At 32.6% G+C, this 18542-nt stretch overlaps 1 protein-coding gene across 1 annotated transcript; it reads right to left on the bottom strand.

Moving 5' to 3' along the window:
- Positions 1–708: 708 nt before the first annotated feature.
- cldn15la (claudin 15-like a) lies at positions 709–15341 on the bottom strand. Its single transcript, XM_022678636.2, has 5 exons — positions 14936–15341; positions 10327–10491; positions 8545–8626; positions 8275–8388; positions 709–1527 (listed from the first exon to the last, which is right to left on the bottom strand). Exons 1-5 carry the CDS (start codon positions 15150–15152, stop codon positions 1449–1451), a joined length of 657 nt encoding a protein of 218 aa, XP_022534357.2. The 5' UTR covers positions 15153–15341; the 3' UTR covers positions 709–1448.
- Positions 15342–18542: the final 3201 nt, after the last annotated feature.

Consider the following 18542-nt stretch of genomic DNA (forward strand, 5'->3'; position numbering starts at 1 on the left):
GAATGGAAGTACATTACATTAGGTGTTTCTAATAAAGTGGCCAGTGAGTGGAAGTACAAGTTATAGTAGGTGTTTCTGATAAAGTGGCCACAGAATTGAAGTACATTGCATTAGGTGTTTCCAATAAAGTGGCCAGTTGCTGAAAGTAAGACGTAATAGCTGTTTCTTATAAAGTGGCCATCAGTGAGTAGAAGTAGAAGGTTCAGTAGATGTTTCTAATAAAGTGGCCAGTGAGTAGAAGTATAAATTATAGTAGCTGTTTCCAATAAAGTGGCCAGTTATTGGAAGTGCATTTTAAAAGGTGTGTCCAATAAAGTGACGAGTGAGTTGAAGTAGAAGGCACAGTAGGTGTTTCTAATAAAGTGGCCACAGAATGGAAATACATTACATTAGGCGTTTCCAATAAAGTGGCCAGTGAGTTGAAGTAGAAGGTACAGTGGGTGTTTTCTAATAAAGTGGGCAGTAAGTAAGTATGAGGTAATAGGTGTTTCTAATAAAGTGGCCCCAGAATGAAAGTACATTGCATTCGGTGTTTCTAATAAAGTGACCAGTGAGTGGACATACATGGCATTAGTTGTTTCCAATAAAGTGGCTAATTCATGGAAGAACATTGTGTTAGTTGTTTCTAATAAAGTGGCCACAGAATGGAAGTACATTGTATCAGGTGTTTCTAATAAAGTGGCCAGTGAATTGTACTCAGTAACACGGTCAATTTAAAACAGCTTTATTGAACCTGAGGTAAAACTTGTTTATAATAAAAAAAAAAACTGGTCTCACTTCAAACAGAAGAGTATACAAAGTAATCAGAGTAATCAAATTACAAGATTCAATTACATGAAATTCACATGTAATTCATACAGTATTCAGATACAATCAGCAAATCCATTACACATATTAAACCCAGTATTAAAACAGTAGTAGAAAATGGGTTACAGGTTAACCCCTTAAACATCCTATATCAAATCCTGAGAACTGCACAGCTAGATATTATGTAGATGTTTGGAAGTTACATGGGGTATTTATAAGTATTTAATAGTCAAAAGTATGAGAAAAATAAGCCTTAAAGGATCAATATATAAAATATTTTCCATACTAACTGATAAAATGCATTCTTCGTACATCCTCTGCATCGTTTTGCAGTCAAACAGCAGTAAATATCGGCAATGCATTCGTTAGTACATGGAGACTTAGCTAAGAACCTAGAAGGACTACAAGACGGAAGCTAAACAGGTAAGCACTGAGCTTCAGCTAAGGTTAGCTAACATTAGCTAGGTCATGTATTACAACTATATTAATAATGGAGTGAATATTTGAGTATTTGAGATAGGTAAAGTGATCCAGACTAGTTCTGGTTAACTTTTACAATAATAATCCTAGAGTTTAAGGAGTCAGAACAAAACCACAGAGTAACAACAGTAAAAAACGTCTGGTAGAAGAAGATCAGAAGATCAAACGTAAGCTCTGGCCGTGTCGACATCAGAGATGGGCTTGTGGATCTTCTGGCCTTGGCCGGCTGCATAATACGCTCTGTTTACATACAAAAAACACAACAAGACAAGTTAAAAACTGGATATTATGACATTATTTGGGTTTATTCTAATGTTATATAAATATAATTACAGGTATGAACCAGTATAAACTAATCAAATAAAGTCATTGGTCAGTTAAAGTGTCTACTTGAGTTAATTACAGTCTTACTGACCGCTGACTTTATGTTCATTTAGTTTAGTATTTTAATGTTATATAGAGTTAATTACAGGTAGACACTCTCACTGATCACTGACTTTATTAATGTTTATTTGGGTTTAGTATTCTAATGTTATATAGAGTTAATTACAGGTAGATACTCTCACTGATCACTGACTTTATTCTTTATGTTTATTTGGGTTTAGTATGTTAATGTTATATAGAGTTAATTACAGGTAGACACTCTCACTGATCACTGACTTTATTCTTTATGTTTATTTGGGTTTAGTATGTTAATGTTATATAGAGTTAATTACAGGTAGATACTCTCACTGATCACTGACTTTATTCTTTATGTTTTTTTGGGTTTAGTATTCTAATGTTATATAGAATTAATTACAGGTAGACACTCTTACTGATCACCGACTTTATACTTTATGTTTATTTGGGTTTAGTATGCTAATGTTATATAGAGTTAATTACAGGTAGACACTCTCACTGATCACTGACTTTATTAATGTTCATTTGGGTTTAGTATTCTAATGTTATATAGAGTTAATTACAGGTAGACACTCTCACTGATCACTGACTTTATTCTTTATGTTTATTTGGGTTTAGTATGTTAATGTTATATAGAGTTAATTACAGGTAGATACTCTCACTGATCACTGGCTTTATTCTTTATGTTTTTTGGGGTTTAGTATTCTAATGTTATATAGAATTAATTACAGGTAGACACTCTTACTGATCACTGACTTTATACTTTATGTTTATTTGGGTTTAGTATGCTAATGTTATATAGAGTTAATTACAGGTAGACACTCTCACTGATCACTGACTTTATTATTGTTTATTTGGGTTTAGTATTCTAATGTTATATAGAGTTAATTACAGGTAGACACTCTCACTGATCACTGACTTTATTAATGTTCATTTGGGTTTAGTATTCTAATGTTATATAGAGTTAATTACAGGTAGACACTCTCACTGATCACTGACTTTATTCTTTATGTTTATTTGGGTTTAGTATGTTAATGTTATATAGAGTTAATTACAGGTAGATACTCTCACTGATCACTGGCTTTATTCTTTATGTTTTTTGGGGTTTAGTATTCTAATGTTATATAGAATTAATTACAGGTAGACACTCTTACTGATCACTGACTTTATACTTTATGTTTATTTGGGTTTAGTATGCTAATGTTATATAGAGTTAATTACAGGTAGACACTCTCACTGATCACTGACTTTATTATTGTTTATTTGGGTTTAGTATTCTAATGTTATATAGAGTTAATTACAGGTAGACACTCTCACTGATCACTGACTTTATTAATGTTCATTTGGGTTTAGTATTCTAATGCTATATAGAGTTAATTGCAGGTAGACACTCTCACTGATCACTGACTTTATTAATGTTCATTTGGGTTTAGTATTCTAATGCTACATAGAGTTAATTACAGGTAGACACTCTCACTGATCACTGACTTTATTCTTTATGTTTATTTGGGTTTAGTATGTTAATGTTATATAGAGTTAATTACAGGTAGATACTCTCACTGATCACTGGCTTTATTCTTTATGTTTTTTGGGGTTTAGTATTCTAATGTTATATAGAATTAATTACAGGTAGACACTCTTACTGATCACCGACTTTATACTTTATGTTTATTTGGGTTTAGTATGCTAATGTTATATAGAGTTAATTACAGGTAGACACTCTCACTGATCACTGACTTTATTATTGTTTATTTGGGTTTAGTATGCTAATGTTATATAGAGTTAATTACAGGTAGACACTCTCACTGATCACTGACTTTATTAATGTTCATTTGGGTTTAGTATTCTAATGTTATATAGAGTTAATTACAGGTAGACACTCTCACTGATCACTGACTTTATTCTTTATGTTTATTTGGGTTTAGTATGTTAATGTTATATAGAGTTAATTACAGGTAGATACTCTCACTGATCACTGGCTTTATTCTTTATGTTTTTTGGGGTTTAGTATTCTAATGTTATATAGAATTAATTACAGGTAGACACTCTTACTGATCACTGACTTTATACTTTATGTTTATTTGGGTTTAGTATGCTAATGTTATATAGAGTTAATTACAGGTAGACACTCTCACTGATCACTGACTTTATTATTGTTTATTTGGGTTTAGTATTCTAATGTTATATAGAGTTAATTACAGGTAGACACTCTCACTGATCACTGACTTTATTAATGTTCATTTGGGTTTAGTATTCTAATGCTATATAGAGTTAATTGCAGGTAGACACTCTCACTGATCACTGACTTTATTAATGTTCATTTGGGTTTAGTATTCTAATGCTACATAGAGTTAATTACAGGTAGACACTCTCACTGATCACTGACTTTATTCTTTATGTTTATTTGCGTTTAGTATGTTAATGTTATATAGAGTTAATTACAGGTAGATACTCTCACTGATCACTGGCTTTATTCTTTATGTTTTTTGGGGTTTAGTATTCTAATGTTATATAGAATTAATTACAGGTAGACACTCTTACTGATCACCGACTTTATACTTTATGTTTATTTGGGTTTAGTATGCTAATGTTATATAGAGTTAATTACAGGTAGACACTCTCACTGATCACTGACTTTATTATTGTTTATTTGGGTTTAGTATTCTAATGGTATATACAGTTAATTACAGGTAGACACTCTCACTGATCACTGACTTTATTAATGTTCATTTGGGTTTAGTATTCTAATGCTATATAGAGTTAATTACAGGTAGACACTCTCACTGATCACTGACTTTATTCTTTATGTTTATTTGCGTTTAGTATGTTAATGTTATATAGAGTTAATTACAGGTAGATACTCTCACTGATCACTGGCTTTATTCTTTATGACACTCTCACTGATCACTGACTTTATTCTTTATGTTTATTTGGGTTTAGTATGTTAATGTTATATAGAGTTAATTACAGGTAGATACTCTCACTGATCACTGACTTTATTCTTTATGTTTTTTTGGGTTTAGTATTCTAATGTTATATAGAATTAATTACAGGTAGACACTCTTACTGATCACCGACTTTATACTTTATGTTTATTTGGGTTTAGTATGCTAATGTTATATAGAGTTAATTACAGGTAGACACTCTCACTGATCACTGACTTTATTATCGTTTATTTGGGTTTAGTATTCTAATGTTATATAGAGTTAATTACAGGTAGACACTCTCACTGATCACTGACTTTATTCTTTATGTTTATTTGGGTTTAGTATGTTAATGTTATATAGAGTTAATTACAGGTAGATACTCTCACTGATCACTGGCTTTATTCTTTATGTTTTTTGGGGTTTAGTATTCTAATGTTATATAGAATTAATTACAGGTAGACACTCTTACTGATCACTGACTTTATACTTTATGTTTATTTGGGTTTAGTATGCTAATGTTATATAGAGTTAATTACAGGTAGACACTCTCACTGATCACTGACTTTATTATTGTTTATTTGGGTTTAGTATTCTAATGTTATATAGAGTTAATTACAGGTAGACACTCTCACTGATCACTGACTTTATTAATGTTCATTTGGGTTTAGTATTCTAATGCTATATAGAGTTAATTGCAGGTAGACACTCTCACTGATCACTGACTTTATTAATGTTCATTTGGGTTTAGTATTCTAATGCTACATAGAGTTAATTACAGGTAGACACTCTCACTGATCACTGACTTTATTCTTTATGTTTATTTGGGTTTAGTATGTTAATGTTATATAGAGTTAATTACAGGTAGATACTCTCACTGATCACTGGCTTTATTCTTTATGTTTTTTGTGGTTTAGTATTCTAATGTTATATAGAATTAATTACAGGTAGACACTCTTACTGATCACCGACTTTATACTTTATGTTTATTTGGGTTTAGTATGCTAATGTTATATAGAGTTAATTACAGGTAGACACTCTCACTGATCACTGACTTTATTATTGTTTATTTGGGTTTAGTATGCTAATGTTATATAGAGTTAATTACAGGTAGACACTCTCACTGATCACTGACTTTATTAATGTTCATTTGGGTTTAGTATTCTAATGTTATATAGAGTTAATTACAGGTAGACACTCTCACTGATCACTGACTTTATTCTTTATGTTTATTTGGGTTTAGTATGTTAATGTTATATAGAGTTAATTACAGGTAGATACTCTCACTGATCACTGGCTTTATTCTTTATGTTTTTTGGGGTTTAGTATTCTAATGTTATATAGAATTAATTACAGGTAGACACTCTTACTGATCACTGACTTTATACTTTATGTTTATTTGGGTTTAGTATGCTAATGTTATATAGAGTTAATTACAGGTAGACACTCTCACTGATCACTGACTTTATTATTGTTTATTTGGGTTTAGTATTCTAATGTTATATAGAGTTAATTACAGGTAGACACTCTCACTGATCACTGACTTTATTAATGTTCATTTGGGTTTAGTATTCTAATGCTATATAGAGTTAATTGCAGGTAGACACTCTCACTGATCACTGACTTTATTAATGTTCATTTGGGTTTAGTATTCTAATGCTACATAGAGTTAATTACAGGTAGACACTCTCACTGATCACTGACTTTATTCTTTATGTTTATTTGCGTTTAGTATGTTAATGTTATATAGAGTTAATTACAGGTAGATACTCTCACTGATCACTGGCTTTATTCTTTATGTTTTTTGGGGTTTAGTATTCTAATGTTATATAGAATTAATTACAGGTAGACACTCTTACTGATCACCGACTTTATACTTTATGTTTATTTGGGTTTAGTATGCTAATGTTATATAGAGTTAATTACAGGTAGACACTCTCACTGATCACTGACTTTATTATTGTTTATTTGGGTTTAGTATTCTAATGGTATATACAGTTAATTACAGGTAGACACTCTCACTGATCACTGACTTTATTAATGTTCATTTGGGTTTAGTATTCTAATGCTATATAGAGTTAATTACAGGTAGACACTCTCACTGATCACTGACTTTATTCTTTATGTTTATTTGCGTTTAGTATGTTAATGTTATATAGAGTTAATTACAGGTAGATACTCTCACTGATCACTGACTTTATTCTTTATGTTTTTTTGGGTTTAGTATTCTAATGTTATATAGAATTAATTACAGGTAGACACTCTTACTGATCACCGACTTTATACTTTATGTTTATTTGGGTTTAGTATGCTAATGTTATATAGAGTTAATTACAGGTAGACACTCTCACTGATCACTGACTTTATTATCGTTTATTTGGGTTTAGTATTCTAATGTTATATAGAGTTAATTACAGGTAGACACTCTCACTGATCACTGACTTTATTAATGTTCATTTGGGTTTAGTATTCTAATGCTATATAGAGTTAATTGCAGGTAGACACTCTCACTGATCACTGACTTTATTAATGTTCATTTGGGTTTAGTATTCTAATGCTACATAGAGTTAATTACAGGTAGACACTCACTGATCACTGACTTTATTCTTTATGTTTATTTGGGTTTAGTATGTTAATGTTATATAGAGTTAATTACAGGTAGATACTCTCACTGATCACTGGCTTTATTCTTTATGTTTTTTGGGGTTTAGTATTCTAATGTTATATAGAATTAATTACAGGTAGACACTCTTACTGATCACCGACTTTATACTTTATGTTTATTTGGGTTTAGTATGCTAATGTTATATAGAGTTAATTACAGGTAGACACTCTTACTGATCACTGACTTTATTCTTTAAGTTTATTTGGGTTTAGTATTCTAATGTTATATAGAGTTAATTACAGGTAGACACTCCCACTGATCACTGACTTTTTTCTTTATGTTTATTTGGGTTTCGTATTCTTATGCTATATAGAGTTAATTACAGGTAGATACTCTCACTGATCACAGACTATATTAATGTTTATTTGCGTTTAGTGTTCTAATGTTATATAGAGTTAATTACAGGTAGACACTTTCTCTCACAGATAACTGACTTTATTAATGTTCATTTGGGTTTAGTATTCTAATGCTATATAGAGTTAATTACAGGTAGACACTCTCACTGATCACGGACTATATGTTTATTTGGGCTTATAGTGTTAATTACAGGTAGACACTCTTACTGAACACTGACTTGATGTTTATTTGGGTTTATTCTAATGTTATATAGAGTTAATTACAGGTAGACATTCTCGACTACTAAACCCAAATAAACATTAATAAAGTCAGTGATCAGTTAGAGAAGAGTGTCTACCTGTAATTAACTCTATATAACATTAGAATACTAAACCCAATTAAACATAACATCAGTGTAAAGTAAGAGTGTCTACCTGTAATTAACTCTATATAACATTAGAATACTAAACTCAAATGTAAACATTAATAAAGTCAGTGATCAGTGAGATATATAATATATAACATTACACTACTTAACCTAAATAAGAAACTCTGACTTTAGGTCTGTTTGCATTTATTTTAAAGTTATATACAGTTTGTTTTATACTATATAACAGAGGTATTATGAGGATATTTAATTGTTAAAGTTATATTAATTCTCACCCTTTGGATTTTCCAGCAGATGCATCTTTACAGGCACAGCAGAGCAGAGCTCCTCCCAGAATCGACAAAGAGGCTCCGCCCCAACCCAGGTACAGCCCAGCACCTAGTTCAAACCTACACACACACACACACACTGATAAATTACTACGGCATATAAAGAGTATATTGTTCTCTTCAATATGTTTGCCATTATTATAATTACTAAGCATTTATTTAGCTTATTTTTGTATTTCGAAATTGTAAAAAATTATAAAAATGATAATATCTCACTTTATTCCTCCGTATCGGGGCTCATAAAAGTCTTGCACTATTCTGGCTGCGTACCAGGAGACGGCGATCATCGTACAGAGACCTGTCAGACAAAAAATACAATGCATTTACGCTAAACATCTGTAAAACATTTACAGTACCACTCAGTACAAAGTGTGGACAAACCTTTTATTAATTTTATTCAATTATTCTTGTGGTTTCAGAGGCTGGTAACTCTGATGAACTTATATACAAACATATTTTGGTTTGTTTAATTTTTTTTTTTTAATTAAATATCCCACATGTTTTTTTTTTTTTTCATATTTTGGATAAGTTTAGTGTTAATCTACAATTAAGAACATTCAAAAACAACGAAAAAACACTACATTTAAGGTGTTTCCAAACTTTTGACTGGTACTGTGTATATTGTTAATGATTTAGTAAAATGGCATAGATGTTTCTCAGACTAGATTTACGCTAAAAACGTTGCACAAATCAAATGTTGCTCAAAGTTGTTACTTTCTGTTAGTTGTTTTTAGTCTTATACAGTACAACTCAGAGTGAAATGCTTTGAAAACTACAATTAAATACATAAAACAAATAAGAGAGAAAAACTAAAGATATGATACAAATCATAAAGAAATGCAAATCAAAAGCAAGAATGAAATAAAACATATTGCATGTAGTCAGATAAGATAGGATAGGCATTTCTGGGCGTGTATTCACAGAGATTTTAACTGATGACAGTCTAAGACCAAACTACAGCTCTGAAAAAAAAGAGTCCACTTAAAAATTAAGTTTCTTTGATTTTAGCAAATTGAAAACCTCTGGAATATAATCAAGAGGAAGATGGATGATCACAAACCATCAAACCACCAAACTGAACTGCTTGAATTTTTACACCAGGAGTAAAGCAGCATAAAGTTATCCAAAAGCAGTGTGTAAGACTGGTGGAGGAGAACATGATGCCAAGATGCATGATTAAAAACTGTGATTAAATCCATCAGGGTTGTTCCACCATATATTGATTTCTGAACTCTTCAAACTTTGTGAATATGAACTTGTTTTCTTTGCATTTTTTGTTATTTCAGGCATTTCTCATTTTCTGTAAATAAATGCTCTAAATGACAATATTTTTGTTTGGAATTTGGGAGAAATGTTGTCTGTAGTTTATAGAATAAAACAACAATGTTCATTTTACTCAAACATAAACCTATAAATAGCAAAATAAGAGAAACCGAAGTTATGTTATTATTATTATTAGTTAGAGCTGTAGTTGTTTAATAGTATTTGTATCATATTTTTAAAACAATATTTTCACTAAATCAAAATTTTAATTAATAATTTTTCCCACCCATTCAGCTTCTACTCAGCTGTACATCCCCCCCTATCACTAGTGATGCCCCAACACCAGGAGGGTGAAGACTAGCACATGCCTCCTCCGATACATGTGAAGTCAGACTCCACCTCTTTTTGAACTGCTGCTGATGCTGTAGCATTGCCGAGTAGCATCACAGCGCTAACGCTCGGAGGAAAGCGCAGCGACTCGGTTCTGATACATCAGCTCACAGACGCAGCCTTGTACTGATCCACATCACCCTAGGAGTGATGAGGGGAAAGAGCGCCATCTACTGCACCCACCTAGAGAGAGCAAGGTCTATAATTGTGCTCTCTCTCTCTCAGGGCTCTGGCAGCTGATGGCAAGCTGCATGACCGGGATTCGAACCAGTGATCTCCTGATCATAGTGGCAGCTTTAATGCTGTGTTGAATGTGTTGAAATTAGTAAAATGAAGGAATCCCACCTGCCAGGATGAAGAGGATGCCGCCCGTGGTGGCGATTTTGGACTTGGTCTGATCGTTGGCGCTGCCGATCCGGATGCACTTCAGCCCCAGCATGGAGACGACCATGGACAGAAGACCCAGGATGAGAGCTATGATCATCAGAGCTCGACATGCCTGGATATAACCTGAGGAACAGAGGAGAACCTGTTTTAATACAGCATTAAAAACTGTAACACTTAAAATTCTGGGTACTTTTTAACTTAAATAGGAATTCTATGAGATATCTCATATCATCTTATATCATGAGTATACGTCTACCTGGATTAAGTAAGTAACAAAATTAAAAATGGTCCAAATTGAAAATCTCTGGAATATAATCAAGAGGAAGATGGATGATCACAAGCCATCAAACCACCAAACTGAACTGCTTGAATTTTTGCACCAGGAGTAAAGCAGCATAAAGTTATCCAAAAGCAGTGTGTAAGACTGGTGGAGGAGAAGAACATGATGCCAAGATGCATGAAAAAAAAACTGTGATTAAAACCAGGGTTTTTCCACCAAATATTGATTATTTCTGAACTCTTAAAACTTTATGAATATGAACTTGTTTTCTTTGCATTATTTGAGGTCTGAAAGCTCTGCATCTTTTTTTGTTATTTCAGTAATTTCTCATTTTCTGCAAATAAATGCTCTAAATGACAATATTTTTTTTATTTGGACTTTGGGAGAAATGTTGTCTGTAGTTTATAGAATAAAACAACAATGTTCATTTTACTCAAACATAAAAATTACTCAGAAATAGCAAAATCAGAGAAACTCATTATTTTTTTTTATCCAATATCTCTTTATCCAATATATATTATTTTATATGAAATAATCACTTAAAAAGCATGAATTAGAATTTTTGGATTCCAAAATATAGTGTAAAGCTATCAGATTGACAATTGACTATCAAAAAACAGTCATTCCACTAAATTACCACCTGAAGTCTGGAAATATGGGTCAGATCTCAACATATGTCCACAGAATTGGACATTTTCCACTAATAATTCCAAGGATAATAACATAAAATGGAATGGAATTCGAAAATTAGAATTTGGGAATTTTCTGATTTTTTTCTTAAATATTGCGCTAAATTCAATCTTAACTATTAGATTGACATTTGATGATCAATATCCCAGTCTTTATACCACTGAACCACCACTGACATTAAAGTTACTGACATTAATGTACTGGCTTAACATATTGATTAGACCTTAACATATGTTCAATAATTTAGACATTTTTTATTCAGAATCTCTAAAATACCCTTTAAAAAAAAGCAAAAATTAGAATTTTGGATTCTAAAATATAGTGCAAAATCAGATTGAGAGTGACAATTGACAGTTGATTATCAAAAAAAAAATAAAACAGTATTTCCACTGAATTATTACCTACAGGAAAATCTCAACATATGTCAGTAGATTTTGACCATTCATGATTCCAAATAATAACATAAAATGATATAAATTATAATTTTGGAATTTTCAGAATTTCTTGAATATTGTGACAAATTCAATCTTAACTATTGATTGACATTTGATCATCAATGTGATACTGAACCATCACCTAAAGTTTGGAAATATTGGTCATATCTCAAAGTGCGCTCAAGAAACAGCTAACATAGTGTTAGCTAGCTTTAACTTGGGTTAGATGGGTAACCTCTTGCCAGAAAAAGCTAGGTTAGCTAAGCTAGCTGATATCCTCAATGCCAACGTATAGAAAAGCAAAGGGATCATAAATGAGCCTGTAGTGGAACTGAACTTAAACTCAGAATAAAAGCTTCAAAAATGCTTCAAATGTTCTTTAAACAAACCACATTTGACTGTAAAGATCCTTTTAAATCTAAATCTAAGTCTAAATGGGAACGCATGGTTATTTTGGACCCTTTTACCAATCTAAAAAACCAATCAACCAGCACCATTACAACACCAGTTCTTTTTCTTCTTCTATTGTTTATCCTGAATCATCATCCAATAATTGGTCCCAATGTTTGAACCACCCAATAAAAGTGTTTGCACACTGCAAATAAACCGGACCCTGGTTCTGCTGATCAATTCTGGACCTTTTTATAATACCTAAATGTTCAAAAATTCAATCTTAACTATCAGATGGACAATTGATTATAAACAAAAACAGTCTGTCCATTGAATTACCACCTGAAATCTGGAAATATGGGTCAAATTTCAACATATGTACAATGAATTGGACTTTTTGTACTGATAACTCCAAAAATACTAACATAAATTGGCATAAATAAAGTCAAAATTCTTGATGTTGTGCCAAATTCAATCTTAACTATCAGATCGACATTTAGCCTTTAAACCACTGAACCACCACCTTAAGTCAATGACATTAATGCATTGGCTTGAAATATTGATTAGACCTTAACAAAGGTTCAATACTTTGGATTTTTCCATCCAATATCTCTAAAATAACCACTTAACAAAAGCGTAAATTAGAATTTTTGGATTCGAAGTATAGTGTAGTCTTTCCACCGAAATACCACCTTAGGTCTGAAAATATGGGACAAAACTCAACATACAGTATGTCCATTGATTTTGAGATTTTTACTAATAACTCCAAAGATAATAAAGTAGAAAAGCATAAATTATAATTTTGAACATTCAAAATGTCTGGAAAGTCTGGAAATATGGGTCAAAACTCAATATATGTCCAATGATTTGGACATTTTCTACTGATAACTCCAAAGATAATAACATAAAAAGCTGTAAATTATAATTTTGCAATTTTCAGAATTCTTAAATATTGTGCCAACTTCAGTCTTAACTATCAGATTTTGACAATTTCTACAAATAATTCCAGAGATGATAACAGAAAAAGCCAAAACTATCATTTTGAATGCTCAGATTCCAAAATACAGCACAAAATTCAGACTTAACTATAAGATTGACATTTAACTATCAATAAACCAGCATTTGAAGCACTGAACCACCACCTAAAGTCACTGACATTAAAGCATTGGCTTACAATATTGATTAGCATAGGTTCAAAAGTTTGGTTCAACATTTTTATCCAACATCTCTAAAATAACCACTTAACAAAAGCGTAAAAAAAAAATGTGGATTCCAAAATATAGTCCAATCACCACCTCAAGTCTGGAAATATGGATCAATTCTTAACACACCTCACTTGATTTTGACATTTTCTACTAATAATTCCAAAGATGATAATTTTGGAATTTTTAGAATTCTTAAATATTGTGCCAAAATCAATTTTAACTATAATATTGACAAGTAATTATCAAAAAACTAGTCTAAGTTTGAAAATATGTCCTTTGATTTTGACATTTTCTACTATTAATTCCAATGATAATAACATAAAATACATAAATTATCATTTTGAATGCTGAGATTTCAAAATACAGCACAAAATTCAGACTTAACTATAAGATTGACATTTAACTATCAATAAACCAGCATTTGAAGCACTGAACCACCACCTAAAATCTGTAAATATTGGTCATATCTTGGTCACTGTATTGCAGTAAACATCTTTTAGTTTACTTATACTGTATCAAAATTTATTGATGAAAGGACCAATAAAAATTCAGAATTCTTCAGAATTACCTGAAAGAAACCCTTTTTTGACATTGACTTTCACTGAACGTTGAGACAGTTTGTCCCAATGGCCTGTATCAATTTGGTGAAATGTCCTAATGGCCTATTTTTAACTTCACTTTTAAATTGAACTTTTAAATCTTAAATTTAACTCTTCTTCAATAGAAGTTTAACTAATTCTATCAGACAGCTTATTAAAAGGTGATTTTAGATATTTTATTCCAAGATGATTGATAAATGAGGCCCAATATCTCTAAAAGAACCATAAATTTGGAATTAAATCTTAATCTGATCAGTATTTCTAAAATTGCACAAAGTATCTGTTCAAAAATCTGTTCAGAATTACCTGAAAGAAACCCTTTTCGGTTGACTTTCATTGAACGTTAAGACAGTTTGTCCCAATGGTCTGTATCAATTGTCGAAACATCTCAATGACCTGTATTTAACTTCACTTTTAAATGTAACTTTTACATTTTTAATTTAACTCTTACTCAATAAAATTTTGAAACTTCTGAAGTTTTTCGTACAATTTCTTCTTACATAATTTGATTATCTCTAAAATTCTGAAAATTATCTGTTTAAAACTCAACGGAAAAAAGGCGGGACCAGCCCTACGCTGCCCGCCATTTTGTTGTTGAAACCGTTGAGATCACATGACGAGGATGGCGGGCAGCGTTGGGCTGGTCCCGCCTTTTTCTGATGACTAATTTGATGAGTTTCCAACAGATACTTTGCGTAATTTTAGAAATAGTGATCAAATTAAGACTAAATTTTGACGAAAAACTTCAGAAAGTTCCAAATCTTCAATTGAAGCAGCCTATTGGCGCCATTCGCTACATTTTCGTTTGGTCTTCTAAAAAGACGAAGAACCAAGAACCATGACCTTCACTCTAACATAAATTACCACTTTTTACCACTACTCAACAGTGTACCGAGTTCTCCATTGGTGGAGAACCTATTGACCTTAGAACCAATGTACAGGTGAAGGTGAAAGGAAAATGGCGCTCACCTTCTAGGCCCAGGATAGATTGGAAGTCTCGGCACTCTGCGATTCCACTGCTGTCCTCAGCGCACGAGTGCCAGAGGTTTTCGTACTGACGATTGGAGATGATCACGCTTCCAGAAAACGAAGAAACCTTCCAGTAGTCGTTAGCCAGCGAGGTGCCCGTTACCAGCCAGGAGGCGACGCCCAATAAAAACCCGGTAACCTCCAACCCTGTCGACATTTTCCCTCCAAAAACGAGTTTCTCACAGTTATTGAGTAGATGATTGAGACTCCAATCTTCTCAAACCGAAGCTTTGATGAAGCTCTCAATCTCTCAAACTCTAAAGTTCTTGAGTTCTCAGACAGGATATTTCTATATCCTCAGCTCAGTGGTGCACCCCGTCCGGCCGATCCCTGAGAATAAACCTTCCTCAGTCTGAACAGAAGGACTTTAGCCTTTGCAGAAGACCATAAAACCCTCAGCCACGCCCGAAACCCCCACTCAGCTCTCGATAACGATGCTCCTGATTGCGGGCGTGGAGCCGGTGACGAGCTCCATGATGTCCTAACCATGTTTGGCTATCTCACCGGTGACTGATGATGTCTGAGAGCTCTGTGTACTTTGAGCTTTCGTGGAGATTAGCTTTTTTATTACAGCACTGTTGAGTTGAGAGTGAGAGATCATACTGTTTTTGAAAAAACAGTTCTTAGCTTGGATGTCTAAAACAAGTAAATGTAATAATAGTAACCCAATCTGACCTTTTATTTTGGTTATTATCACAATATTATAAAGCAACACTTTATAATAACTTTTATTGGTACCACTTTAAAATAAGACTATGTTTATAAAGGGTTTATAAATAGTTTACAACTAGTTTATTAATGGTTACTAATTAGGTTGTAAATGCCTTAAAAATCATTAATAATCGGTTATAACACATACGTAGAAAGGGCAACAATTACCTGTTGTTTGGCAAATAGTAAACGCACAGCCGTCTTTATCCTCCTGAGACCCGGAATTTAGCTTGGTGTGCATATTTTATTTAGGACTATTAGGATCTAACAAGTATACAAACTAAATTGTGATTTTGCAAAAAAACATTTTAGCTTCCTACAATAAGTAAATAAACTAGTTTTAAGCATAAAAGTCTATTGGAATTTTTACCATGTTTCTGGACTGTTATCTGGACTGGCTGTAGAAACTTTTGAGTGGGATTCCTGCCATCTGGTTTTCAATCAATTGAATGTAATTTTGTCATGTGACCACTAGATGATACAGTCAGTGTCTCAATATGAGGCCAAAGGGTTAAAGTTTCAAGAAATTAAGTATTATGGTGGAGAGAAGCAGAAATGTGATGTCCACAGTTGAGGACACAGGGTCTCAAGAGGATATTGTTGCCCTTTCTAATTATGTGTTATAACTAATTACTAATGTTTTTTTAAGGCATTTACAACCTAATTAGTGACCATTAATAAACTAATTGTAAACCATTTTTAAACCCCTTCATAAAGGTAGTCTTATTTTAAAGTGGTACCATTTTATTAATATACCATTAACCAATGATTAAAACTGTTATTTTTCACTTTTTAAGAAACTAAAAAGTTATATCAGACAAAAGTATTGGTATTTCACTATTTACGCAAAAGTTTTTGGACTTTAGCATGTAGCCAAAAGTTTTTGGACACTCCTATATCAGGCAAAAGTATCAGTATTCCACTATTTAACCAAATGTTTTTGGACTTTAGCATTTAACCAAATGATTTTAGACTTTATCATTTAGCCAAAAGTTTTTGGACACTCCTCTATTAGCCAAAGTATTGGTATTTCACTATTTGGACAAAAGTTTTTGGACACAGCTTTATCAGACAAAGGTATTGGTATTCCCCTATTTAACCAAACTTTTCTGGACTTTAGCATTTAGCCTAAAGTTTTTGGACACTCCTCTATCAGCCAAAGTATTGGTATTCCACTATTTGGACAAAAGTATTTGGACACCACTATATCAGATAAAATGGTATTCCACCATTTAGCCAAAAGTTTTTGGACACTGCTATATCAGACAAAGGTATTGGTATTCCATCAATTAGCCAAAAGTTTTTGGACACTGCTATATCAGACAAGTTTTTGGACTTTAGCATTTAGCCAAAAGTTTTTGGACACTGCTGTATCAGACAAACGTTTTGGTATTCCACTATTTAACCAAACTTTTCTGGACTTTAGCATTTAGCCTAAAGTTTTTGGACACTCCTCTATCAGCCAAAGTATTGGTATTCCACTATTTGGACAAAAGTATTTGGACACCACTATATCAGATAAAATGGTATTCCACCATTTAGGCAAAAGTTTTTGGGCTTTAGCATTTAGCCAAAAGTTTTTGGACACTGCTATATCAGACAAAGGTATTGGTATTCCATCAATTAGCCAAAAGTTTTTGGACACTGCTATATCAGGCAAAAGTATTGGTATTTCACTATTTAGGCAAAAGTTTTTGGACTTTAGCATGTAGCCAAAAGTTTTTGGACACTGCTATATCAGACAAAGGTATTGGTATTCCATCATTTAGCCAAAAAAATTTGGACACTGCCGTATCAGACAAACGTATTGGTATTTCACTATTTAACCAAACATTTTTGGACTTTAGCATTTAGCCTAAAGTTTTTGGACACTCCTCTATCAGCCAAGTATTCCACTATTTGGACAAAAGTATTTGGACACCACTATATCAGACAAACATATTGGTATTCCACCATTTAGGCAATTTTTTTGGACACCGCTATATCAAACAAAAGTATTGGTATTCCACTACTTAACCAAACGTTTTTGGAATTTAGCATTTAGGCAAATGTTTTTGGACACTGCTATATCAGAGAAAGGTATTGGCATTCCACCCTTTAGGCAAAAGTTTTGGACACTACTATATCAAAATAAAAAAATAAAAATGTTTGGACTTTAGCATTTAGCAAAACGTTTTTGGGAAACACTATATCAGACAATAGTTTTTGGACTTTAGCCTTTAGCTTAGCAACCATTGACATTTTTCAACGTTATTAAAGTTATAGTTTTCCAAGCCAAACTTAAAGTTCATTCACAAACTTTCCCTTTGTAATTTTATTTTGGATTCTGTTTACTGTTGATGTAAAAGTTGGGTTTGTGCACTGCTGTGTGTTCGTTTGTGTGTGACATTGGGCACAGGTGGCGCACCTGTGTTGCCAAGATAGCAATGAACATTTTACAGTGGAGCGCCTGTGTTTTTTTTTTTTTGTTGCCAAGATAGCAATACACCAGAAATTTAGCTGAACACACCTCACTTCCAGACCACCACATATATCAGCATAGATATATTCAGAAGCAGGGCCCTAACAGTGTAATACTCTCATAGCATAATTATACTGAATAAAAATATAAAATATACAATTTCTACAGTTCAGTTCCCACAAATTACTATTACAGACTAAAACATGCTGTTTATACCTATGGGAAAGTATCAGAGCTGTACTGAAACCAGCACTGATACTTCAGGCCGTTATTGAAACGTATGATTGAGTAAACTCTTCAGGCTGGAGGTGGGGAAGTAGGGCAAGGCTGGTAATGACCGCCATAAAAACCTTATCACAGTTTCACAGCAGTGGC

The sequence above is a fragment of the Astyanax mexicanus genome, chromosome 4, assembly GCF_023375975.1.
Source record: "Astyanax mexicanus isolate ESR-SI-001 chromosome 4, AstMex3_surface, whole genome shotgun sequence".
In the NCBI taxonomy this organism is placed as follows: Eukaryota; Metazoa; Chordata; class Actinopteri; order Characiformes; family Acestrorhamphidae; genus Astyanax; species Astyanax mexicanus.